A 27,988-nucleotide genomic window follows, 5' to 3' on the forward strand; every position below is an offset into this window, starting at 1 on the left:
CTGAAGGGCAAACTGATAGAAGTTTATAAAATTATGAGGCATAGATAGGGTAGATAGAGTCTTTTCCCAGAAAATGTCAAATACTAGAGGGCACAAGTTTAAGGTGAGAGAGCGAAAGTTTAAAGGAGATTTGCAAGGCAAATTTGTTTACACAGAGAGTGGTGGGTGCCTAGAACGCACTGCTGGGGGAGGTAGATATGCCAGCAATGTTCCAGCAGCATTTAGACAGGCACATGAACAGGCAGGGAATGGAGGGATATAGACCGTGTGCAGGCAGATGGATTAGTTTAGATTGGCATCATGGCCAGCACAGCCATGATGGGCCGAAGGGCCTGCTTCTGCGCTGTGTGTTCTATGGGGATACAATACCAGCAGCCAGGAGCTTAGGTTTGCTGACCTCAGTCTCGTTCTTGGACTTCATTCATCATCAATGGGATAAATGATGAAAGGATCCTGTCCCACAATTACTCGCTCAATGTCCTCGGGCGGGGCGAGGAGACAAGGGACTTGGCTACAGAAAACAAGGCTGAGAGATACAGAAATTAAAGAAACAACTGTTTTGGATTTGGAGTAATTATAAAGGGATCTATTTCAAGAGAAGGTCTTTCTTATCACATTCTTCAATTCCGACAAACTATTAATCCTGTGTGGACTGCCTTCTCTGTCTGCCTCACTGGCAGTTACAAATGAATGCTATAAATTCTAATCTGGCCAGGATTTTGCCACTGAAAAATGTGACATGATTTACTGACTGCCAGTGAGGCCCTTGTCATTGGCACCACTGGATCATGCTGTATTTAGTTTTGCTTGCTGCCTCATTAGACTTACAACATGTAAATATCCATGCAAAAACAAGTATTTTCATGGCAGTATTAAAAGTAGCATTATTTGTACCAAAGATTCAATTAGCTTGTTACAAGGGCCATTCAAATCCAATATAAGTCCCAGTCTGGTCCCTTCAAAGAATTCTGTCTTCCATCAAACATAATTCTCCAAAATAATCCTATAAACTTCATTAAAGAAAAACACTTGATTTCTTGTTTCGTGTCCTCTAACAATTCTCGGACTTCCCTGCAAGTTCCACTCTGAACTGATCTAATAGCCAACACCCATTCTAGCTGCTTCTTCAGCTCAGTATAACTGCACTGGTTACTGCCTGAACCCATAACCCTGACTTCCCAGCCCCAGAGAAGAGAATTTGGTTCTGTGTTAACAAAGTAATTTGCCATTTGCAAGTCAGTAGGTGAATAAACAAGGTAAAGTATCCCAGAGTGGAATTTCATGCAGGGTTATCAACCAGGGTGCAGCGAGCAGAGGTTTATCACCCAGAATGGATCCACTGTGTACACGTGGACCTTCAGAGGCAGAGACACAGGCCACGATCAGGTTGCATTGACCACTCTGAGCACTCGGCCGCAGGGGCAGAGAGTAGAATTTCACGGAGGTTTATCAGGGGAGATTCCCTTCTGCTTGGATAACATGAGGAGGGATAGGGTTAAAGCTACAAGAACTTGGAGGGGGACGTTGCTGGGATCCTGCCCCGAGAGCCAGGTACCCCTCCGTTTTCTGAGCAATGCAGAAGACTGCTGGCAGTCTCTGTGATTACAGTTGTACAAACCTCCTGCTCCCAGCCCCGACCTGGAACCCTCCCCGTGCTCTCTGGTACTGAGCCAGGCCAGGGACAGGCAGCTACGAGGCTTGGGTCACCCTCACCATCACCCTCACCGGCCATCCCATTCTCTGCATGCATGGTCGAACCAGTTCTCCGGTGACAAACCCAGGGGCTGCACAGCCCTGAAGGATTCCAGTACTGAATCCAACACAATCGGCCAATCCCAGCCCAGTGCAAACTAAATCAGGACCAAGCGAGCCAGCATCTCCTGTAGATACTAGTCTGGGGCAAATGGTGGAGCTGCCCTGGGAAATGTATGAGAAATGAAACAATGTGAGAGTTAGAACGAGCCTGGCCTGCTGCCTGGCTTTGGAGCACTCACACTTTCCCCTCCTCACTCACGACTTGTGGACACTGCTGGACAGGGTAACACTTCGTGTCCATCCCCAACTGCCCGCAACTAAGTGGCTTGCTCGTCCATTCCAGAAGGCAGGTAGGAGCCAACCACATTGTTGGGCCCACAGTCACATGTAGGCCAGAATCCTTCCCTGAGGGACATTAGTGACCTTGGGGGGTTTTATGAAAACCTGTTGTTCCATGGTCACCGTTGCTAAGACTGGCATTCATTCCACATTTCCATAAGTACTTGAATTTAAGTTCCCCAGCTGCCAGAGTGGGATTCGAACTCTTGTCTCCAGACCATTAGCTTTTACGCAGCGACACAATCACCACACCGCTGAGGTCCTGTTTAAGGTGTCTGGCCCACTTGGAGCTGCAGATTTACACCTCCCAGCTCATGAACTCAGGCCTTTGGGTTACTCGCCTCAGACCCCCCGGAGTTCAGTGACGTAACCACTGTGGCACCAGACCCATTGGCAAGGACCAATCATCGGCTCCCATGACACGGAAACCAATGCTGGGCGGAACCCAAATGAACCGTGGATTATCATCTGACCCACGCTGCCTAATCGGGCAATCCAAATCTGGTTGCAAGAAAGTTTGTCTTAACCTCTTCTTGGACTAGAAAGAGCAAGGTTCACCTCTGTGACTCCCGGCTGAAACTGGAGCTGTGTGCTGCTCTGCACATCCTGGCCATTCTCTTCAGGCATCCCTGTCACCCAGTAGCACAGACGGGCTGTTACCGAGCTTTGTGTGCAATAGCCATGCTATTTTTCTTTGGCACTGGTCGCCATGCTGTTGCTGCCAATGCAATGAGCGATCTCCGGCTGGTGCACATGCAGTGAGCTCACACCGATCTCCGTCGGGTTCGCTGGGGCTGGCTGGAGGCCTGACATCCCAGGGAGCTGCAGCTGCCCGGGGAGGAGAAGACAAACCTCTCGCCAGTGCTCAGCGACATCTCGTCCACCTTGAAGGAGATGGAGTTGAAGTAGACCAGGTTGGTGTGTGCCCTGAAGGAGCCACAGTGGGACCCGGTGGGACTGTCACCGTGCTGGGATCTGTAGCACATACAGGAGCAAAGGGATTCAACATCTGAGGCTGGCTCTGGACTCTCTCGCCTGATCTCCACCTCCCCCTCCATCAGGGGTATCAGATTGCTCCTGCTTCTGCCTGTCTCTCCTGGCAGTAGCACGGCGCTCCTGCTCTGAACGTCCTCCCCGACGGTCATAGCCATGTGGTCCTTGTTCCCGGCACGCTCCTCCGCATCCCTCTTCTCATCCTCAGAGTTCATGGTGAGGAACCTTAAGACCACCAGGTTGAGGAAGGCTCCAATCACCGTGAGCCCAACCAGAATGTACATGAAGCTGAACGCCACGTAGGGAGGTCTCTTCTGCAAGGCTTCATTGTTCTGAAGGGCTACAAAGTCTCCAAAGCCGATGGTGGTGAGGGTGATGAAGCAGTAATAATAAGCGTGGAAGAAGGTCCAATCCTCAAAGTGAGCAAATGCTGCAGCTCCGATGCACAGCGTTCCCAGGCAAGAGAAGAAGCCCACCGTTACCATATTCTCCATGGACACCTCCGTATTCTTCATTCCCAGGCATCTCTTTATCCTCTTCAGCAGGTATCGAACGAAGGTGTTCATGCGTTCTCCCAGACTCTGGAACATCACCAGTGTCAGCGGGATGCCCAGGACTGCATAGAACATGCAGAAGGCTTTGCCGGCATTGGTTCCAGGGGCAGCGTGACCATAACCTACGGCAGAGCAAAGACAAGAGACCAGTAGTTAGGACAGCTCAAAAATAGCCCCACTGGTTAACATACAGTCCCCCAAAGCCATACAAGAACAGAAAGAGCCATGGGTTAGATCCCACCATGTGGGCAGTTACACGTCCCATGAACGGACGTTTCTGTCAGAACCCCACCATCCAAGACATCCTCAATTGGCAGTGCCTCAAGAGGGCAGCATCCATCACTAAGGACCCTCACCACCTGGGAACACACCCTCTTCTTGTTACTACCATTGGGGAGTAGGTACAGGAGCCTGAAGACTCACACTCAATGATTCAGGAACAGCTTCTTCCCCTCCACCATCAGATTTCTGAACAGACCATGAACTCTACCTCATTATTCCTCTTTTGCACTAGTTATTTATTTCTGTAACTTATAGTAATTTTATGTCTTTGCACTGTACTGATGTTGCTGTAAATCAACAAATATCATGACATACAAGTCAGTGATAATAAACCTGGTTCTGATTCTGGTTCTGATCTATTATGTTATATAAAGCCTGGAACAAAGAGGTCCTTTTCCCTGCAGTGAATGGAACTGATTTGGAATTCCTTACCTGAAAAGTCGGAGGAATTGGAATCAATCATTGCTTTTTTAAAGGAATTGGATAAATAGTTGAAAGAATAAAGTACAAGGGTTAGGGAAAGGAAGGCGGTAGCAGTGACTGGAGTGTTCTTACAAAAAACTCTCAAAAGCTCAAAGGGATGATTGGATTCCTTTTACACTGTAACAGTCTCTCAACTCCACTTACCCACCTTTGCTTCATTTTCCTGACAAAAAAAAACTCTCAATCAGTCCAGAACTCTCCCAATGATCCCAACATCCAAACTCTCTCAGGATCAAGGGTTCCAAAGTTCTTCCAGTGACTCTGTCTGTGAGGCAATGGTCCTCTGGTTCAGGATATAGACCGTGAGAGGAGACAGGTTATCTCCACTTACAAATCCCATAAGTCAGATCAAACTAAAACCAGGCTTAACTGAGCAATCCCTTTGAATCTTAAATATCAGGACATAGCCCATGATGTCTTCACTAACTCATTCAAAGAGCAAGCTTGGTAGTTCTATTTCCCTCTCTTTCCCAACACTTCCTACCCTTTTACTATTTATCCAGTTCCCTTCTGAAGGCTCCAACTCAATCTGTGTCCTCTGCCTGATCAGGTAGTGCATGCCAAATCCTAACCATTCATTGTGTGATAAAGCTTTTCTTCATATTACCTCTGGTCCTTTAATCGTTCACCTTAAGCCTACGCCATCAGATAATTGGCGCTTCAACCTCTGGCCATAGTTTTACTTGATTTACTCAGCCTGAACCCTGTGTGTCTCCGAACACTCCTACTGCTGAGAGTCATTGGTTTGACGTTGTGATGACATTGAGTGTACCGTCCGAGAACTCTAAACTTAAGTCAAAACTTTTAAGTTTTATCTGGCATAAGTATCTATGAGTACCCTCACTATAGGGAGATTATATTGTATTAACCTACACTTCAAGGATTAGTTTACTTCACTACTTTAGTCTCCACGGCAGGGTCCAGCTGTCAATAATCACTATTTCAAGCAGTGTGTCCCTCCTCCCAACCAAGGAGAAGATACTTCCAGCTAACAAAGCAGTTTAAACACAGTTTATTTTATTTTACGTGAGATATGTTTAACTCAAGTAGGTAATTCTTAACATCTTGTAACTTACAAAGGATTTCTAAACACAAGTACAATTGTTACAGGCTAAAAAGTCAGACCAACAAGTTGCAGATGAACAAGTCATCTGTCGCAAAAACCAAAGGCTGAGGAATGAATTCTAGGTCTTCTTTATGTCACCCCTTCTCTCTGTTATACCCCTCCCCTGACTGCTTTCTAACATTGATACTGTTTTTTCACTGAGTTGACATCATTGGCATATGATGTTTTTTCAACCACATTTTCAGCCCAGGTGACTGGAGGGTTTAATTAAATAAACGTGAATCCCATTGTACTCCTGTTTATGTCAAGAGGCTGAGCAGAAAATATTGGTTAGCAGCTTAACTTAGCAAACAACAAACATCTTGAGCTTTGGACAATTTCGACTGTTTTCACAAAAGGGATTTTAGCTTAATGAGCAACCACTTCTTGACCTTTGGACAGGTCATGCTGCTGTGCTGAAAAGCTGAGGTTAGCAATAAGCCTTCTTGGAGCCGGGAAAGTAAATACCCATCACAATGTCGTAGAGTTTGTTCTCCTAGCATTCCCCGCTGGGAAGACAAACATTTAACCTATAACTGCAAACCCATGACCTCTACCAAGGCAGTTACTCACCCAGGCACCTCTGACAGCACCTCCCAAACTATTAAGGTGCTTAAGAGCAGCAGGCATATGGGAACAGCACTGTCTGTAGGTTCCCCACCATACTGACTTGGAAATATACCACTGTTCCTTCATCATCACTGAGTCTAAATCCTGGAACTCCCTCCCCAACAGCACTGTGGGAGCACCTTCACCAGGGCTGCAATGGTTCAAGAAGGCAACTCACCACCACATTCTTAAGGGCAACTAGGGATGGGCAATAAATGCTGGGCTTGCCAGTGACACTGGATCCCATGAAATGTGTTTCCAGCTGAGACTGGCTCGTGAGCTCTCTACCCCATCAGATAGAAGTGTCAGCCGTCCTCTTGTGGTGTAGATGAGAGATCAGAGCTTGTTCCCACCAAGAAGAGCGATTCATTTACAAGCTGAGACTTTCCATTTGTGATGCACTGACTCAAACAACCAGAAATGTTTAGGAGAGTTGCCATGGTACCTGCTTTAGGATTTTGCGAGATCAAAGTCTATTTGAAGTGGAGGTTAATGTATTATTTTTAACACACTGAAGTAGTAATTGAACTGGTGATTGTAACAAAAATATCACTGCAAGCATAGAATAACTGGTGAGATGTACTGTGTGCATTCACATATTTGTTTTAACAGTTCTCCCAAGACAGAAATTCTGTTTAATAATTGTGAAAAGCGGCCCCAGACAGCATGCTAGAAGTTGTACTGTGCCTATTTTTGATGTTCCGACATGACTGTGAGGAATTCTAACACCCGGTCTTGCCCCCATCTAAAAACTGGTAACACTGTCTGTGTTCCAGTTTGAAATAGCACTCAGGTGGTTTATACCCAGACACATACCCCACAGGCCATGGGTACAGAAAGAGGGTTAACGTTTCAAATCCATGACCTTTCATCAGAATGAGATGGCAAAGTGATGCAGCGGGTAGTGCTGCTGCTCCACAGCTCCAGAGACCCGGGTTCAATCCTGACCTCCGGCACTGTCTGTGCGTGGAGTTTGCACGTTCTCTCTTGTGACCAGGTGGGTTTCCCCCGGGTGCTCCGGTTTCCTCCCACATCCCAGACACGTGGGTTAATTGGCCGCTGTAAATTGTCCCCAGTGTGTGGGTGAGGGGTAGAATCTGAGGGGGGTGGGGGGATGCTGATGAGATTGTGGGGAGAATAAACATGAGGTTACTGGAGGCTTTGTGTAAATTCCACACCAGTGCATTTAAGAAGGCTTCCTTTCCCCTTACCTCCACATCTCCTCTATCTCCCACACTCCTGCTCCCAACCACTCTTTTCCCAGGCAGAGCGAGGATGGGGGTTACCCTTGACCTCACCTTCCACCTCACCCTCTCCAACGGATCATCCTCTTTAATTTCTGCCTCCTTCAACAGGATTTCATCACCAGACGCTGCTCCCCCTTCCCACTGCCACTCCCTGGTCCACTCCTCTATCTCCACCAACCGCACCCCTTTCCGCAGCAAGCCCAGGAGATGCAACACCTGTCTTTCTACCGCTTCCCACCATCCAGGAGCCCAACAGTCTCTCCAGGTTAAGCATTGATCCACTTGTACTTCTAACAATCTTTGATGCTCGTGATGTGGTCTCCTCTCCCTTGGGTAGTCACCTTGCTCAATTTTCTCTCTTCCCCAGTTCTGATGAAGGATCTCAGACCAGAACCGTTAACCGTTTCTCTGTCTGCAGACACTGTCTGACCGCCTGAGTGTTCCTAGCTCTTTCTGTTTTGGTTGTGGGTAGGGTGTGGTGTCTATAAAGACTCTTTGGGAGAAAACTCAATATTGGAGCACTGTGTACCCCAGCCATGTGCAGCAGTCATCGCCTTACTGACCCCTCCAGTAACAGAGCACTGCCACTGTCTCACTACTGAGGGCTTCAGGGCACCAGGATCTCAGCAGCTGCATGCTGAAGAAACTACCCTCTTTGTTGGAACTTCTTCTGTGGACTCGGGGAGTGCCTGGAGGCACTTCTGAAACTGCCCAGTCAGGTCTCCCACTGTCTGTCGGCTGTCCCTTTAAACAGTAAGAAAATAAGCAAACTTTTCCCAAGACATTCTATAAATATAATCAGGAACAAGAGGGTTGCTAGGAAAAGAGTGGGTCCCCTTAGGGACCAAGGGGTAATCCATGTTGTGGAATGGGGGATGCAGGCAAGGTCCTAAATGAAGCAACAAAAAATCTGCTGGAGGAACTCAGCAGGTCGAGCAACATCTGTGGGAGGAAAGGAATTGTCAGTGTTCGGAAAGGCAGGATCTACATTTGGAAAGACAGGGACTGATTAGGGATAGACAGCATGACTGTGGGAGAAATCCTGCCTCAGTAATTTGATTGAATTTTTCAAGGAGGTAACTTGGATTGATGAAGGCAGGGAGGTGCACGTTGTCGATGTGAACTAAATCCCATCCCTTTAGGATTTTCTCCAATAATTTCCCTACCACTTTTGTAAGGCTCACTGGCCTGTAGTGATCCAGGATTGTGTCCTGATGCAGGGTTTCGACCCGAAACGTTGATAGTTCCTTTCCTCATACAGATACTGCTCGACTGCAGAGTTCTCCCAGCAGATTGTTTGTTGTTCCAGATTCTGGCATCTGCAGTCTCCGAGGTCTGAAATTAATGCTTCTTGTTTGTATTCACCAAGGAGAAGAATGTGGAAGATGGTGATTTCAGGGAGGGGTACGTTGATAGAGGCACATCAGTTTTAAGGAGGTAGAAGTGTTAGATGTCCTGGAACACCTAAAGTAGAATAAATCCCAGGGTCAGATGAGATCTGTCTCAGGTTACTAGGGGAAGCAAGGGAGGAGATCGCTGGGGCTCTGACAGAGATTGGTGCATCTTTGTTAGCCACAGAGGAGGTACCAGAAAACTGGAGACAGCTATGTTATTCCATTATTTAAGGAGGGCAGTAGGGATAAGCCTGGTCACTGAAGGTAAACAAGCCTTACATCATTGGTAGTGAAATTACTGGAGAAAATCCAAAGGGATAGGAGCTGTGTACATTTAGAAAGGCAGGGGCTGATCAGCGATAGTCAGCATGGCTTTGTGCGGGGCAAGTCCTGCCTCAGTAATCTGACTGAATCTTTTAAGGAGGTAGCTGAAAAGATTGATAAAGGCAGGGAGGTGTATGTTGTCTATGTGAACTAGTAAGGCATTTGACAAAGTCCTGCATGGTGAAGTGGTCCAGAAGGTTAAGGGCACATGGGATCCAAGGTTAGCTGGACAATTGGATCCAAAATTGGCCTGGTGATAGGATGCAGAGTGTGGTGGTGCAAGGATGCTTTCCTCGTTGGAAGTCTGTGACCAGTGGTGTACCGCAGGGAGCGGCGCTGGGACCTTCGCTGTTTGCGAAATATATTAACGAGTTGGATGTGAATGTAAGAAGTATGATTGGTAAGTTTGAAGATGACACGAAAGTTGGTGGTGTTGTGGATAGTGAGGAAGGTTGACTCAGGCTACGGCAAACTACAGATCAGATGGGAAGTTGGATGGAGCATTAGCTGTTGGAATTTAATCCTGACATATGTGAAGAAATGTATTTTGGGAAGTCAAATAAGAGTAAGGATTGTACAGTAAATAGTGGGGCAATGAGGAATGTCGATGAACAGAGGGACCTTGGAGTTCAAGTCCAAAGATCCCAGAAAGTGGCAGCACAGGGTAGTTAGCATGGTGAAGAAGGAATGTGGCATGTTTGCCTTCGTAGGTCGGGGAGACAATATACAAGTTAGGATGTTGTGTGCAACTTTACAAACACTGGTTAGTCCACACTTGGAGCACTGTGTGCAGTTTTGGTCCCCACACTACAGGAAGGATGTGGTTGCACTAGAAAGAGTGCAGAGGTGGTTCACCAGGACGTTGCCTGGATTGGAGGACTTTAGTTATGGGGAGAGATCAGATAGGCTGGGATTGTTTTCCCTGGAGCGAAGGAGGCTGAGGTGTGACCTCAGTAAAAGTAAAATTATGAGAGGCAAAGATAGGGTAGATAGAGTCTTTTCCTCACGGCAGGGATATCAAAAACAAGAGGGCAGAGGTTTAAGGTGAGAGGAAGGAGTTTTAAAGGGGATGTTACACACAGAGTGGATGATATCTGGATCGTGCTGCCAGAGGAGGTGGAAGAAGATAAGGCAGGTGACATGGACATGCTGAGCCGAATGGGCTGTTTCTGTGCTGTACAACTCTATGACTCGAATGCCATGTGTTCAGGTTGTACTGAGACTGCTCCACAATGGTCGAGGTGTGGAGGTTTGAGCTCCATTTTATGTCAGTGTGGGTGGAAATGTGCGTAACACCAAAAATGATGTCACCAGGTGGGTGCGTGACACTGGGAAAAGTTCAGTCATGTTCACGTTGTGAGCTTACAGAGGTGCCAGGTCCAATCAGCCAGAAACCAGCTCCAGCACAATCTATCACGTGTAAAACTGAAATTGGACTGTGTCATGCCTAATAAATGAGTACTAGGTGATGCAGTTTCTGGATTCATAAGTTTTAACAAGTTCTTAATACTAGAGACACAAGAGACTGCAGATGCTGGAACCTGGAGCAACAAACAGTCTGCCGGAGGAACTCAGCGGGTCGAGCAGCATCTGTGGGGGAAGAGGAATTGTCGATGTTTTGAGTCAAAACCCTGCATACAAACCATGCAAACCCTGCATCCTTTCCCACCACAGATGCAGCTTGACTTGCTGAGTTCCTCTAACTGATTGTTTGAAGTTCCTAATACTATTCATTTGTAATATACACTGTCTTTGTTTTCCTTTTTTTGTGCCTGTTGTGCTATTCGTATCTTAAAGTCTGAGACAAGTGAGAACACTTCTTGCTGCATGGAATCCTGTCACATCACAGTGGCCGGCCCATCAAAGCATCATCTCCCAGTCAGGGTCACTGGTTGACTTCCCCTTCATACTCGTCTCAAAGCCAGTTGTGGACCCCTGACAATTTCTCCAGCTGAGATCACCTGACACAACTGATTCCGTTACCCGCGCTGTTCCTATCCTGGCTGGGACAGCCTTAGTGGAGGTCCTTGTCTTTTCCTATGTAATATCTCTGTGTGTTTACAACTTGCTGATCCATGCATGTCTCAGCTGCACCCTGGAGATTTATTTGCTAAAGCTATCCTGGGAACACTATTAAATCTATTATGAGGGAAATAAAAATCTTCACAGGTAATAAAAAATTCTATTGGCAACAATATCAAGCAATGTAGTTTGCATTGTAGCTCACCATTTTCAGCAGAGGCTGATGCTGCAGATATGATCAGAAGGATCATAATTACTCTTGAGAAGTCCTGGAGTCATACAGCACAGAAACAGACCATTCGGCCCACCTTGTCCATGCCCACCACTGTACTTATCCATTCTAATCCCATTTACCCACTATTGGTCCTTGGTGATTCAAGCGCTTGTTGTCCAGCTGCTTCTTAAATGTTGTGAGAGTCTCTGCCTACTACCCCTCAGACCTTTCTTATGGCAACTGCTCTGCCCAGGACCGCAAGAAACTGCGGAGAGTTGTGGACACAGCTCAGCACATCACGGAAACCAGCCTCCCCTCCATGGACTCTGTCTACACTTCTCGCTGCCTCAGTAAAGCAGCCAGCATAATCAAAGACTCCACCCACTCTGGGCATTCTCCCTTCTCCCCCCTCCCATCAGGCAGAAGATACAAAAGCCTGAAAGCACGTCCCACCAGGCTCAAGGACAGCTTCCATCCTGCTGTTACAAGATTATTGAATGGTCCTCCAGCACAAGAAGATGAAGCCTTGACTCCACAACCTACCTCGTCGTGGCCCTTGCACCTTATTGTCTGCCTGCACTGCACTGTTATTGCTTTTCCCTTGTATTACCTCAATGCACTGTTGTAATGCAATGATCTGTATAGATGGCATGCTAAACAAAGTTTTTCACTGTACATCGGTACATGTGACAATAATAAACCAATTTACCAGCAGTGTATTCCAGATTCCAACATATATTCCCTCTCAGATCCCCTCTAAACCTCCTACCTTTCACCTAAACCTTTTGACTTTTGTCTTAAACACCCCCACCAAAGGGAAAAAACTCTGACTATCCACTCTACCCTACCCTACCCCCCTCATAATTTGATATACCTCCACCAGGTCACCCTCCAGCCTCCTCTGCTGGTTTGTGTCTATACCAGCTGGGAAATCTGTTCAGTCTAGCCCCACTTCCTTGCCCTTAATCCTTAGTGCTGATGTGATAATGGTTTCTGCCTCCACCACCTTTTCAGACAATGTTCCAAACACCCCCCTCCCCACCTTCTGGGTGAAAGCAAGTTCTCAACACCTCTCCCCCTCTCATCATTCTATCAACTATCATAAACCTATGTCCCCCGGTTATTGTCCTCAATGTTTGATCCTCCCTATCTACTCGATCTGGTGTATTGAGTTTATACACAAACATTTGTACTTCTCAACCTCAAGACACCTCAAAGTGTCCTCTTTGGTTCAAAATGTCACTGAGAATCTCCAGGTCTCAGTTGAGAAGCACCTAGATCATCAAGTTGTGAACATACAGAAACATTAGTTGTGAAAAGGATGTGGTTGCACTGGAGACGGTGCAGAAGAGATTCACCAGGATGTTGCCTGGGATGGAACATTTCAGTTATGAGGAGGCTAGGTCTGTTTTCCTTCCATCAGAGGAAGTTGAGGAGGCTCCTGACGGAGATCTACAAAATGATGAGGGAAATAGATAGGGTGGATAGTGAGAAAGGTTACCCCAGAATGGAGACATCTAAAACTGGAGAGCATAGGTTTAAAGTGAGGAGTAGGAGGGTTCGAGGGGACTTGAAGAAGAACATTTTCACCCTGAGGGGTGGTTGCAATCTGAAACATGTTGAAGGTTGTAGAGGCAGAGACTCTCACGACATTGAAGAAGTATCTAGAAAAGCACTTGAATTGCTTCGGCTTTGAAGGCTACAGACCAAGTGCTGGCAAATGGGATTAGTGTAAATGGGGACTTAATGGTCAGCATGGATGTGGTGGGCCGAATGGCCTGTATCTGTGCTGTGTGACTCCATGACAACATGTCTGACAGTACAGCACTCCCTCAGAACTGCAGTGGGGTGTCAGCCTGAATTATGCTATCAAGTATTGAGAGTGTGATTTGAACCCACAACCATCTGACTTGGAGGCGAGAGCAGTAACACTGAGTGATGTCTGTGGAGTAATGACTCCGTGTTGGGTTGCCCAGAGGTGTCTGTTCTCCAAACCACCAGTGGCATGAAACATCCATGACTCAAAGCAGGAGCGAGATGTACGACAACTGTTGGAGGAGACAATCTCACACCTTTTACTTTGACAACATATGAGAATACAAACACAGAACGAATAGGAGCAGGAGTAGGCCATTCAGCCCCTCATTCCATGCTCCTATCCTGATCCCAAGCTTCATCCTGTCTTATCCCCATATTCATGAAAAATCTATCAATTTCAGTCTTGTACATTTAATCTTCAAGGCTTTGCCCCTTCTCAATGTTCACCCTGCTTTTCCCTCTCAGAATACATATGCCTCAATGATTCTTAGAGTCACAGAGTCACACCACACAGAAAGAGGCCCTTCGGCCCAACTGGTCCATGCCGACCAAGATACCCATCCAAGCAAGTCCCATTTGCCCACGTTTGGCCCATGTCTTTCTAAACCTTTCCTATCCATGGACCTGTCCCTGTCTTTTAAACGTTGGTATTGTACCTGCCTCAACTACTTTTTCCGGCAGCTCATTGCACATGCATACCACCCTCTGCATAAAAATGTTGCCCCCCAAGTTCCCACTAAATCTTTCCCCTCTCACCTTAAACTTATGCCCTCTATGCCCTCATTGATTCTTGTCAATGTAAGATTGTATGGGTCTATACCATCCAATCTCTCCAACCTACAGTGAAAGAAATATTCCTGAAATGCACATTGGATTTATTGCTGGCAATCTTGTATTTATGGTAAATAGTTTCAGTCCACACAGTGTGTAGAAATATCCTCTGCTAGCTGTGCTGAGTATTTGAAGAATTTTTATTTTGATTGCAGATTTCCTGTATACACATTATTTTTCCTTGGACGTATCTTTTACATCCCATGAAATTCAGAAGGACATCCTTCAGATCTCTCACAGACGCAAACTGTTCACTCTTTTCCTTATTCTTTAATCACATGGTCTGATGTAATTAATCCCGCAGTCTGATGCGAATAAAGACAGCCTCAAATGGAATTAATCCCCCAGTTTGATGCAACTAATCCCACAATCCGAGATAATTAATTCCACATTTTTGTGTTGATAGTCCCTGATCTGGTGCAATTAATCTTGTAGTCAGGTCTAACTAAACACACATGTAATTATTATCACGGTTTTATGTACCTTAACTGGCCAGTCCTGATTAAAATTCATTGAGGGAAACACTGTCTCCCTCTCTCCCTCCACAGGTGCTGCCTGACCAGTTGAGTGTTTCCAGCCTCCTCTGTTTGTATGTCAAATTCCCAGCATCTGTCGTATTTTGCATTTGATCTACCAGAACCTCCCTGCTCTTGTATTCTCTGACTCAGTTAGTAAAGGGAACCATCCTGGATGTATTCTTGACCACCATATTGATCTGAGCTGCAACCTGTTTAATTCCCGGATGTAACTCCGAAAGGTCCTTCAGTATGCCCCCCACCCCATATTTATTGATTTGTTACACCCCTGGCATACTCAAAGCATTATATCAGCCTTGCATGGATTAAATTGCATTTGCCACATACCTGAGCAACTGCTCAGTCCATCTATACCTTCCCTTCCCGCAGTCTAATGCTGTCTTCCTCACTGCCAACCACACAGGCACCTTTTGCATCATCTGCCTACATTTAAATAATTCAACATAAAAATTACAACAAGTGAAGGGCCACGTTCTGAGGCTGGCTAAAGGGAGAATTAACAGAGGTGTATATAAGGAGGAGCCCAGACAGGAAGGGCCTGTTTCCCTTCAGAGAGGAGTCACGAAGCCAGGGAGCAGAGATGGAAGATAACTCGTAGAAGGTTGAGAGGGAAAATGAGGAAAAATGAGGGTGGCGGGAGTCTGGAACTCACCTGCTGAAAAGTTGGGAGAATAGAAATCCTCATCACATTAAACATACTTGGAAGTGTATTTGCAGATCCAAAGCCTGCAGGGCTATAGACCCATGACTGGAGGGTGGGACAAGTATGGACATGATGGGTCAAATGGTCTTCTTTGTAGCAAAAGAGTATCAGCAGTAGAAGAAGGTTCATCATCCCTTGAGCTCCCTCCACTGTTCATCAAGATCTTCTACCTCAGAGCCATTTTCCTGCACTAATCTGTATCCCTGGATTCCTCAGATGTACAGATCTCAGTTTTCAATGCAGTCAGTGACTGGACCTCTGCATCCCTCTGAGGTAGAGAATTCCTAAGGTTCACCACCTTTCAGATTTAAAGACACTTCTCCTCAGATCAGTGCTAAACTTTGAGACTGTGACTCGTGGTTCTATGCCCCTCAACCAAAGGGAAATATCTTCTCTCTATCCATCCTGTTGAGCTCCTGTTGGAATGTTTCCAAGAGTAGTCCTTCATTCTTCCAAACTCTAGAGAACACAGGTCTGATCTGTTCAATGTCGGAGAGTCATAGATTCATAGAGCACAGAAACAGGCCCTTCAGCCCACCACATTCATGCTGATCATTTTGTCCGTCTACACTAACCTCATCTACCCACCCAAATTCCATTTCCTACTATGCCTCGCCTATTTAAGTGTCTGTCTAAATATGTCTTAAACGTATTGACTCTGATTCTGCCACCTCCTCTGGCAGCGCGTTCCAGATATCACCCCCTCTCTGTGTAAACAACTTTCCCCTCAGATCCCCTTTAAAACGCCTCCCTCTCACCTTAAACCTACGCCCTCTTGTTTTTGATACCCTTACAAAAGGAAAAGAATTCTAACTATCTACCCCTATGCCTCTTATAATTTTATACACCTCCATCAGGTCGCCCCTCAGCCTCCTTCACTCCAGGGAAACTTAACCCAGTCTGTTCAATTTCTCCCCATAACTAAAGTCCTCCAATCCAGCAACATCCCAGTGAATCTCCTCTGCACCTTCTCCAGTGCAGTCACATCCTTCCTGTAGTGTGGGGACCAAAACTGCACACAGTGCTCCAAGTGTAGACTAACCAGTGTTTGTAAAGTTGCACACAACATCCTAACTCTTATATTCTCTCCCCTGACCTATGAAGGCAAGCATGCCACATTCCTTCTTCACCATGCTAACTACCCTGTGCTGCCACTTTCTTGGATCTATGGACTTGAACCCCAAGGCCTCTCTGTTCATCGACATTCCTTATTGCCCCACTATTTACTATACAATCCTTACCCCTATTTGACTTCCCAAAATACATTGCTTCACATATGTCAGGATTAAATTCCAACAGCTAATGCTCCATCCAACTTCCCATCTGATCTGTAGCTTGCCGTAGCCTGAGTCAACCTTCCTCACTATCCACAACACCAACTTTCATATCATCCACAGACTTACTACCCATGCCTGCTACCTTCACCTCCAAGTCATCATTATATAGCACAAACAACAAGGATCCCAGCACTGATTCCTGCCGTACACCACTGGTCACAGAGAAGCATCCTTCCACCACTACCCTCTGCCTCCGATGACCAAGCCAATTGGCTGGCTCACCTTGGACAATTGGCTCGGTCACCGGAGGCAGAGGGTCCTTCATTTTCTGGACCAGCGAACCATGCGGGAACTTGTCACAGGCCTTACTAAAGCTCAATAGGCAACATCTTGCACCCTGCTTTCGTCGATCTTCTTACATACCTCCTCAAAAGGTTCGATCAAATTAGTCAGGCAGGATTTCCCCCACACAAAGCCACACAGACTATCCCTGATCAGCCCTCGCCTTTCCAAATGTACGTAAATCCTGTCCCTTAGATTTTCTCCAATAATTTCCCCACCATTGATGTAAGACGCACCGGCCTTTAATTACTTGGCTTATTCCTATTGCACTTCTTAAATAAAAGAACAACGTGAGCTATCATTAGTTGGACGTGATCTCCCTTTCATAAATCCACATTGACTCTGCTCAATCCTATTATTTTCTAAGTATCTTAATATCACACCCTTCATTATCGATTTCCATGCTACGAATGCCAGGCTAACAAGTTGGTACTTCTCTGTTTTATTTCGATATCTTTTCATAGTGCAAGTCACATAACATTTCTATGATCCTGGGATGTGAATTATCCAACAAATTAATGTAATTAATCCCACAATCTGCTGGAATTAACATGACAGTCTGGTGTACTGAATTCCACAATCTGATGCATTTAATCCCACAGTTCGACATAATTAATCCCAATGCTGGATTAATCAATCCACAATCTGGTGCATTTAATACCACAGTCTGGGGTAATAATTCCCACAGTCTGGTGTAATTAACACCACAGTCTGGTGTTATAACACCATCGTCTGATGTAATTAATGACACAGTATGGTGCAATTAAAGACACAGTGTGGCATAATAATGCCACAGTTTGATGTAATTAATACTACAGTCTTGTGTAATTATTCCCACAGATTGGTATAATTAGTAATACTGTTTTGCACAATTAATACCACTGTCTCGTGTTCTAATACCATAATCTGGTATAATTCATCCCGCAGTTTGTTCATATTAGCCTGGTGTAAATAATCCCACAAACTGGTATAATTAATCCAGAAATCTAATGTGATTATCACTGTAATCTGTTGTAATTAATCAATAACCTGGTACAGTTATTCCCACAATTGAATATAATTGATCCTACAGTTTGATAATATTAATCTCACAGTTTGATATGTAATACTACCGATACAATTAATCTCTCAGTCTGTTTTTATATATATATAAAAAGACGTTTATTAACTAAAAGCTCTACAAAAGACAACCAGTGTCAAAATGCCACAACTAATACAGAAGAGAAGAAAGAAACTAAGCGGCTGCATAACTACAGCAAATTAATGCGAACTAAACACCCGCAAAATGCACCCGCAACACAGCAGAGAAAAACAACCACTGAACACACCACTTCACAGAAGAATCGCATTCGCACCGTCCACGACACACGCAATCCCCTGTGGGGCCCACCGATCGCAGAACTCAACCAGGGTGCCCGCGGAGACCGCGTGCTCCCTCTCCAAGGACACCCCTGCGCATACGTAAGCACAGAAGACGAGCAGGCAGGCAGACCGGCCAGGACCCTCGGCCACCCGCCGCCGCGTCCCGTGGATGGCCAGCTTGGCCAGGCCCAGCAGAAGACCTACCAGGAGATCCTCCACGCGACCCGCCCCGGGCCGCACCAGGTGACTGTAGATCAACAGCGTCATGCCGAAGTGCAGCCAGAACTTGAGCAGCAGCCCCTTCAGAAACGCAGAGAGGGGCTGCAACCTCTCGCACTCCACTTACACCTAGTACACCGTCTCCTCCCGGCCGCAGAAGTGACAGGTGGCCGGGGTGTTGGTGAACCGGCTCAGAAATCAGTTGCATGGCACCATCTAGTGCAGCACCCTCCACCCCAGGTCCCCGATGTAAAGGGGGAGGACTCCCGTGTAGAGAGACCTCCACTGGGGACCCTCTTCGCCGCCCAACGGCAAGATGGCAGACCAGGGCGAGGAAGTGAAAGGTGTGCAGGAGCAGCCCATACAAGAAACACCTCGGCATCTTGCGGAACAGCACTGGCGGCGTGTCCGCCAGGCGGCTCGGGTTGTGCCGCTCAGTCTGCTATTCCCACAGTTTGACTTAATTAACCCACTCCTCCCCAGTCTGTTGTAATGAATACCACAGAATGATGTAACTAATCTCGTAATTTGATTGTATTAACTGCACCGCTGGTGTAATTTAATCCGTATCTGGTATCATTAATCCCGTGTGGTGTAACTAATACTTTGATCTGATGGCCTTGATCCCGCAGATTGGTGCAATTACTTTCCTTGTCTATTATAGTTACCCCACAGCCTGATTTAATTGACCCAACCCTCCCTATCCTGATGTGTTTACTCCCACCACAGCTGTTTCTAATCTCACAGTCTGCAGTAATTTAGACCACAGTCTGGGGTAATTAATCCTACAACCTGGTGTAATTGATATTACAATCTGTCGTAATTATTCCCACAGATTGACATGATTAATCCCCCAATCTGATTTAATTAACCCAACTCTCCAAGTATGATGTCATTTATTCCTATAATCTGGAGTAATTAATACAAGAGTCTGGTGTAATAGTACCGCTGTTTGACGGCATTAATCAGACTGATAATATTAATCTCACAGCATGATATAATATCTCCACAGTGCGCTGGTATTCATCCTAGAATCTGGTGCAATCAGTACTACAGTCTGATGTAATCAATCCCCGAGACTGATGCAATTCATCTCCCAGTCTGCTATAGCTAGTCTGATTCAATTAGCTCATTCCTCCCGGATCTGACATAATAATCCTACACGTTGACGAAGTTTATTCTCCGGATCTGATGTAGTTAAAACCACATTCTGTAAATGAGAGTCAAAAACCTGCAGTCGCTGGGAGTCCGCAATAGAATCAGAAAGTGCTAGAAACACTCAGCAGTTCAGGTGGAACCTGTGGAAAGTGAAACAGAGATAATGTTTCACGTTGAAGACTCTTCGCCAGAACTGGGAGAGACAACCATCGTTGTAAACTGCAGAGAGAGTACGGGAGGGAGGGGTAGGACGAAGGAAACATCTCTGCTCGGGTGAGGCCAGGGTTGCTGTGGGGATAAATTTTGGAGGTCTTCTAATTGAGGGGGGAAGTCAGGGAGAGAGAAAATGAAGAAAACTATGAGGTGACAGAGCAGAGAGTGAGAACACAAAGGAATGTAAAAACATCTGCTCCTGGTCCTGGCCAAGGTGGCCATTCATGGGTCTAGGTGGCACGTAGTTGAGGGTTCTGGCCAAGCCCCTCTCCTGGGGTTACATCTGTGTCTGTGTCTCCCTGGAGAAGGAGAACACTGTATCCATGGGCACAATGGGGCATTTCTGGGACCAGTGGGTGCCTCAGGGGATGAGTCCGTTCTGGATAGTGATGACTGTGTTCTAATTTGAAGCTGTAAATAGTGTGTATCATGAAGTATGTGTAATATTGTTTTGATGTGGTTCTGTAATCACTGAATAAACCACGTTTGGAAAAAAAAGGAATGTAAAAACTGTGAAATGCAGAGCTCTGGAATGTATCCGGCAAGTCAGGATGTACCGATGGAGAGAGAAAAACTGAGCTGATAGCACGGATGTCTGACTTCCAGCTGAAATGGACAGATCTGATACTGATAGAAAAACTGAGTCCTCTGACGTTGATATCAGGTCTGGCAGGCTGTAATCTCCCCAGAGGCACAGAGAGTCTCAGTCCTTGATTCATCAAGTTATACAGCAGGGAAACAGGCCCTTCAGCCCAACTCATCCATGCCAACCAAGGCCCCTACCTGACCTAGTCCCATTTGCCTACAATTGGACCACATCCCTCTAAACTTTTCCTATCCAGGTACTTGTCCAAATGTCTTTTGAACATTGTAATTGTTCCCCCCTCTACCACCTCCTCTGGCAGCTTGTTCCTTATACACACCACCCTATGTGTGAAAAACCTGCCCCTGAGATCCTGTTAACCTTTCCTCTCTCACCGTAAACCTATTCCCTCTAGTTTTAGATTCCCCTACCCTGGGAAGAAGAATCTGACTTTCTACCCTGTCTATGCACCATATGATTTAGTAAGCATTTCTAACATCACTGTCAGCCTCCTTCACTCCAGGGAAGACAGATCTAACCTATCCATTCTCTCCTTATAACTCAAGTGGTCCAGTCCTGACAACATCCTTGTGAACCTTCTCTGCACCCTCTCCAGCTTAATCACATCCTTCCTACAGTGTGGCGACCAGAACTGCACGCAGTACTCCAGGTGTGGTCTAACCAATGTTTTGTACAGCTGTAACATGATGTCCCGATTCTTGTACTCAGTTCCATGGCTAATGAAGGCAAGCTGACCACATGCCTTCTTCACCACCCTGTCCAACTGTGTTGCCAGTTTCGCATTTTCAACAGAGCAAATACAACAGAGATGAGGAACTAGGACAATTGAATGGAGTCGTTATTGGAGGCAGAGTTCTCAGACATATCCTGTTACACAACGGGGCCTCAGCTTCATCCACCTAATGAGTCCCAAACTTCCCATCTTCTTCTATCACCTCTGCCTCTCTTCCCGTTTCATCACCCGTCTCCAGAATTCCCGTAGTACCTGGACCCTCCCTCTGGCCTCTTACCCTCTCTAGATCTATTCAGCGCTAACCAGTGTCACGACATTAACCATCTGTATTCTTCCAGTTAGCTCACTCCCATCCCCTTCTGAACTCCATTCATTTCACAGCCTTTGTTCTTTTTCTCTGTCTTTAATTGCTCCCATTATCCCATCGAGCAAATGATCTCATACCGTCAGACGTGAATCACTATCTTCTCTCTCTAATTGCTCTTATTATTCTATCTTCTAGATTACTTCATCACAGTTTATCCCAATGGCAGCCCTGTCCTCACCCTATCAGAGACATCCCTCACCCACACTCTCCAACCTAGAGTCATAGACTCATATAGTAATACAGCACAGAAACAGGCCCTTTGGTCCAACTAGTTCATGCTGACCAAAGTGCCCAACTAAGCTTGTCCCATTTGGCCCATTTCCCTCTAAACCTTTCCCATCCATGTACTTATCCGAATGTCTTTTAAATGTTGTATTGTACCTGTCTCAACTACTTCCTCTGTCAGCTCGTTCCATAAACCCACCACCTTCTGCGTGAGGAAGTTGCCCCTCAGGTCCCTTTTCCCCTCTCACCTGAAAGTAATGCCCTCTAGTTTTTGGGTCCCTTTCTCTGGGAAAAAGACTTTGTGTATTCACCCTATCTATGCCCCTCATGATGTTCTACACCTCTATAAGGTCACCCTTCATTCTTCTACATTCCTGCCTAACTTCTCCCAGTAACTCAGGCCCTAAAGACCTGGCAACATTCTTGTAAACCTTCTTTGCGCTCTTTCCAGCTTAGTGATGTCTTTCCTATAACAGGGCGACCAAAACTGTACACAATATTCCAAGTACGGCCTCACCAACGTCCTGTACAACTGCAACATAACTTCCCAACTCCTGTATTCAGTGCCCCGACTGATGAAGGTCAGTGTGCCAAACACCTTCTTCACCACCCTGTCTACCTGTGATGTCACTTTCAGCAAACTATGTACCTGTACTCCCAGGTCCCTCTGTTCCACAAAACTCCCCAGGGTGCTACCATTCACTGTGAAAGTCCTACCCTGGTTTGAATTCCCAAAATGTAACACCTCACACTTCCGGATTGAATGCCATTTGCCAATCCTCGGCTCACTTACCCAGCTGATCAAGATCCTCCTGTAACTTTTGATAACTTTCTTCACTATCAATGACAGCAACTATTTTAGTATCATCTGCAAACTTACTAACCATGCCTTGTACATTCTCATCCGAATTGTTTATATAAATAAACATAAGACAAATGTTTTTTTTTCTCATTTCAGATTCTGACAAAGGGTCATTCATATGAAACATTAACTGTTTTTCTCTCTCTACAGATGCTGACTGGACCCGCTGAGTGTGTCTAGCATTTTCAGTCTGAGTTAAATCAAGGTGCAGTTTGATGCAACTGATAAGCCCCTCCTCAAATGGAATTTACCCCACAGTCGGAGATAATTAATTCCACATTTTCTGTTGATAATCCCACAGACAGTAATAAGTATTGTACTCATGTCGAACTAAGCAATCAGTTTGATCTAACTATACCAGAGGCTGATGTTATTTAACTAGCTGCTTCAATGAAGGATCTTCACTCGGTGTTTCTCTCTCCACTGACTTGCAGATTGCTTCTGGAATGTTTTACTTCAGCTTTTCAGCATCTGTAATACTTTGTTTTTGAGTTAGTTTATCCCATGGTTTGGTGAATTCAGTCTCCAGGTCTGATGTGGCTAATCCCACATTCAGATACAAATAATGCCACATTCTGACCTACTCAAATCTCGTGATAGAATTAGTCTCATGGGCAGGTCTAATTAATCTTCTAGTTTGATGTAAAATCTGGCATATTTAATGCCAGAGTCTGATTTAATCGCAAGTTCTAATATCAGTGTTTCTTTACCATTTCATGCTCCCATTGAATAGCAGGGCAGACTTGTTGGGGGGGGGGGGAGCGGGAGTCGAGTGGCCTACTTCTGCTCCTATTTTCTTGTGTTCTTATGGCATATTTAGTCTCTTGGTCTGATGTAACTATTCCTGGTTTTGGATGTGTATAATCCCTGATCCCAGTGGATTTAATCCCACTGCCAGTTGACCATCTACTTCCAGCAGTCTAAACCTTCCTTTCTCACTTATAACCACACGGCCAAGTTTTGTATCATCTGTAAACTCTTTATTTTATTATCTTCTCACACATTAAGATTAAATTGAAAAGCAAGGGACAAGTCCCGAGCACTGTGGAGCCCTGCTGGTAACACCCAGTCACAAAAACACCCATCAGCCATTTGCCACAGGGGCAATATGGTGGTTCCACTTTGTTAGGAGTTTGAGGAGATTCGGTATGTAGACTCAGCCAGCTCCATCATGGGCACAACCCTCCCCACCATCGAGAACATTTACAAGAGGCGGTGCATCAAGAAGGCGGCGTCTATCACTAAGGACGTTCAGTACTGCCACAAGACAACAAATTTCACGACATAAGAGTCAGTGATTCTGATTCTGATCCCATGAGCCTTTATTTTTTGACCAGCCTATCAAAAGCCCAATTAAAATCCTCATAGGCACTCCTGACTTGGATGGTGGAAGGGTTGGATTGGGTTATCATCGAGTCATGGTCAGAGAGTCATACAGCACAGAAACAGGCTCTCTGGGCCAACTCGTCCATGCCGACCAAGGTTCCCATTAAGCTGGTCCCATCTGCCCACATTTGCCCCATATCCCTCTGAGCCTTTCCTCTCCAGTCAGAGGCAAGTCACTCTCAAGTGCCCTCAGTCCTTTCCAAATCCAGTCCTTGCACTTATCTGTGAACAGGGCTCTGAAATTTGTCTCCCTTGTCCACGTTGTGGAGGCTTGGTGCAGCATTTCATTGAGATCATCTGGCCCAGTTCAACCACAGCGACAACTCTTCAATACTGCAGTTAATGAAAAAAAAACAACTGCAGATGAAACAAAAACAGTAAATACTGGAAACTCTCAGCAGGTCGGGCAGCAGCTACAGGGAGAGAAAAAGGGTTGATGCTTCAGGTCAAAGACCTTTCATTGGTTCTAAAAGGTCATCAACCTGAAATGTTGACTCCTGTTTCTCAGTTCCACAGATGCTGCCTGACCTGCTGAGAGTTTCCAGCATTTCCTGTTTTTGTTTGAAGTTATGCTGGAACTGTATTAGTCAGAACTCAGCTCTAGGACTGAGTATAGTTCTGGTCGTACTATGTAAGTGACAGCATTGGAGAGAGTGCAGAAGAGATTTAGGAGAACTGGGAAACTGTAGCTCAGAGGAAAGGTTGGATGGGGCGAGAATAACTTTGGAACAGCAGAGGGCAACAGGACAATTAACTTTGGTGTATGAAATGATGAAGGCCCCACTCAAGGATCTGTTCCTCTTACCAGAATACTGGAAGCACTCACCAGCTCAGGTGGTACAGACTTCAAGTAATGAGAAAGATCCAGAGATGGGGAAATAGTTTTCACTCAGATGCTGGTGGGGGTCAGGAAACTACTGCTTGAAAGGTTGAGGCAGAAACTCCCCACATTTAAACACTCTCTGGGTGAGAGCAGTAACCTGCAGGGTGACAGACCCAAGGGAGGCTGGTTCAAGGCTGAGGAGCTCGGTCTCAACTAGGACATAACACAAAGGGCCAAATGGTCTCCTTCTGTAGCGTAACATTGCACTGATTTAATGATGTGATCAACCCCCTGGTCTGATGTAATTAATTTCATTATTTGATGTGTTTAATCTCACAGTTTGAAATAAATAATCTCAAAATCTGTTGTAATGAATTCTATAGTTGCTATTATTAATCCCCTGCTCTGATGTAATTCACCCTACAGTGTAATGTAATCAATCCTCCAATTTGATAATAATAATCAAATGTCATTAACCTCCGATCGAGTTGATCGCTGAGTGGATTTAATCCATCCCCACATTCTGATTTACACTAATTCCCCATTATTTCCCACAGTTACCCGGCCTCTTCTCTCCCGTGTGATGTGCTGGTGGACACAAGGCGTTCAGTCAGCAGTGAGCTGACACTGAGGTGTAAGTGGATCTTCTCTGGGACCCCTGTGCACTCGCATAGACCCCCGGCTCGGGTTCACAGCCTTATACACGGAGCCCTGTCGAAGCCACTCACCGAGGTCGGAAGTAAACCTGACTGAAGTTGACTAACTGAACTGTGACCAGTGTTAGAAAACCGTCCCGAGGGGGAGCCGGAAGGAAACCCCTCTCCTCACTCTCACCCTACCCCCTCGCCAATTTCTAAATACCCTTTGTCTCGGTGCGAGTTCTGACCGACAGATAGCTGAGCACAACACTCGCCGAGCAACGGGAACTGTCTGCAGCATGGGCCGGTGCGGACAACTGAGGGTCCGACTTTGATCTGAGCTGGTCGACCGTCGGTCACTGTTCACAGTTCACAGCTCAGGGGGTGAGGGGAGTGCAGGCCACGAGAGGTGCTGGAATAGCCGGAGTCCCGGGAACTCTCGCTCACCCCTTCACAACGGCACCTACTGACCTACCCGTCACAGGGTGAGGGCGGGCATCTGGGGGAAGTAGTGGGGCATTAGTGCCGATCAGAATGTCCTCCCAACCAGGGATTAATAACATTGGACTGCAGGAATGTAGAGGTATCGGTGACTAGTTATCACAATCGATTGCAATCGCTCCAAAAACAGCACACTCCAACTAGACTTTCTTAAGGACATTTTAAAGAAAACTTTAGTCGCCCCTCACTGCATGTGGCGGGGTATCTCCGGCTCTGGCCCCTCTTCACCCCTCCCCTCCCTTCCAAGCCCCCTCACCTATGGTAGTAATCACTGTGATGGCAAAGTAGAAGGAGCCGGCGAATTTCCACTGGTGTCCGGCGCGGTGCGGTTCGCTCTGCAGAACCACCCACTCCAGCTCCCTGTAGTCCTCCTCGCTCATGCCGTACTTGCTCTTGAGTTCCATGCGCTTGGAGTTCAGCAGCCGCTTGCGGGAGGTCTCGAAGTCGGACTCGAGCGCGTCGAAGACGGCGGCGCCCACCAGCAGGTAGGTGAACATGCAAAGGATCAGGGAGAGAGTCCGCACGTTCTGCCGCTTCATGGCCACCAGAGCCCGGCTCCAGCTCGCCGCATCCCCGCCTCCCCCACCCACAGCACCCCGGGCACTCCGGCCGCGGGGACGCGCGGGATCGCGCGCCTCCCGGCGACGTGCACGCCTTAATGTAATGATCAACAGAGTAAATAATTGTGCGAGCCAAGAACCTGTCGAAGCGGGGCAGGAACCCCCACACCCTGCCCGGGGTAGGGTTGAGTTGGCTTCAGTTGGAGTGAGTTGGGTCAGTTTGGATTGAGTTGGATGGTTAGGGCCAACCTCAGCTTGCTTCTGCTGGGATGGTTTGCATTGAGCTGGGTTGCTTGGTTGTGCTTGCTTGGGGTGGACTGGTTGGCTGAGCGTGGTTTGGATTGGCTGCGGTTATGGGGGTAGGTTCGGTTCAGTTTGGGTTGGTTTAGGAAGATTGAGGGTGGATTGGTTAGGTCCAGGTTGGTTCGGCTTGGACTGGGTGGGTTTAATGTGGGTTAGGTTGGGTCGCAGAGGTTTAGGGTTGGATTGAGGTGCGTTGGTCTGCGGGGGGTCGGTTTGAATTGGGATGGGAAGCTTTAGAGTTGGTTCGCTTGGATTGGGTTGCGATGGATGAGGAGATGTTTGACACACCGTAGGTTGCGTTTGCCTCGGTTGAGTAGGGTTGGTTTACCCCCCCCCCCCCCCCCCCCCACCGACCCCGCCGCCCACCAGCTCAATCCAACCAGGTTATGGACGGCCCCAACCCATTTCCTAAAGCTAGGCCTGATTTAATGATCCAAGGAACCCCTTCCCCAAAGAAAAACAAGTCCAAACCTTCCCCGAGTAACCTCCCTGAGGGGCCAAGTGCCCACGGCGGCTCCACTCCGCTGCCCTGGTCTAACTTTGTCTGCAGTTTAACCCCGGGATTGTGGATGCGTCGCTGGCTCCTTGAATCGAATTGGTTGTTCCGGGGTAGGATGAATTGTTCCCAGCTGTTCGTTCCCGGTTTACGGTAAGTCCGTTCAGGAGGCGTCCTTATTCCGACTCCTCAGCGACTGAACATTCCGATCCACAGGCGCTATGCTCCCGGGGGGATCCAGGTTTCCCCTGGTGTCCTGGATGGAGCGCCGCTCTCGCCCTCCCTACGCCGTGGTGCAGATAAAATCCAGTTTTTCATTCTGTCTCCTCCAGGTCTGTGAGACTCCAAAATGCCGGGATCCAGCCGGGTAAAGACCCAAGGCTGAGATACTCCGGGCGGGGTAATCAATCAGAGGTCACGGTGCCCCGCTCCGACCCTCCCCCGCCCTCTCCGCATCTTCCCCACGAGTGCAGAGCGCTGGCTCGGTGCACGGCTCCCGCCGCCGCGATCTACAAGTGCCCCGAGCCAGCAGCCGAGCTCTCTCACAGAGTTAACGTGGAGCCCCGGCAGCTCTCACTCTGCGGTACCCGGACGCTGAGCGAGACTGGGAGAGCTGCAAACCTGGTTCGTATCTGAAGTGAGGCACAAGCTCACCCGGGCTGGGTGAGGGGATTAACGTTCAGTGAACGCACAGAGAGATCCGTGCACAG

At 46.9% G+C, this 27,988-nt stretch overlaps 2 protein-coding genes across 2 annotated transcripts in view; one reads left to right on the forward strand and one right to left on the reverse strand.

Annotated features, from left to right (window-relative positions):
• Positions 1-27,988, forward strand: part of LOC127579057 (DENN domain-containing protein 3-like) — a 743,140-nt gene that overhangs the window by 225,609 nt on the left and 489,543 nt on the right. The window lies entirely within an intron of this gene.
• On the reverse strand, positions 2,859-26,458 carry LOC127578775 (potassium channel subfamily K member 9-like). Its single transcript, XM_052031218.1, has 2 exons — positions 26,176-26,458; positions 2,859-3,763 (listed from the first exon to the last, which is right to left on the reverse strand). Exons 1-2 carry the CDS (start codon positions 26,456-26,458, stop codon positions 2,859-2,861), a joined length of 1,188 nt encoding a protein of 395 aa, XP_051887178.1.

The sequence above is a fragment of the Pristis pectinata genome, chromosome 16 (assembly GCF_009764475.1).
Source record: "Pristis pectinata isolate sPriPec2 chromosome 16, sPriPec2.1.pri, whole genome shotgun sequence".
Classification (NCBI taxonomy): Eukaryota; Metazoa; Chordata; class Chondrichthyes; order Rhinopristiformes; family Pristidae; genus Pristis; species Pristis pectinata.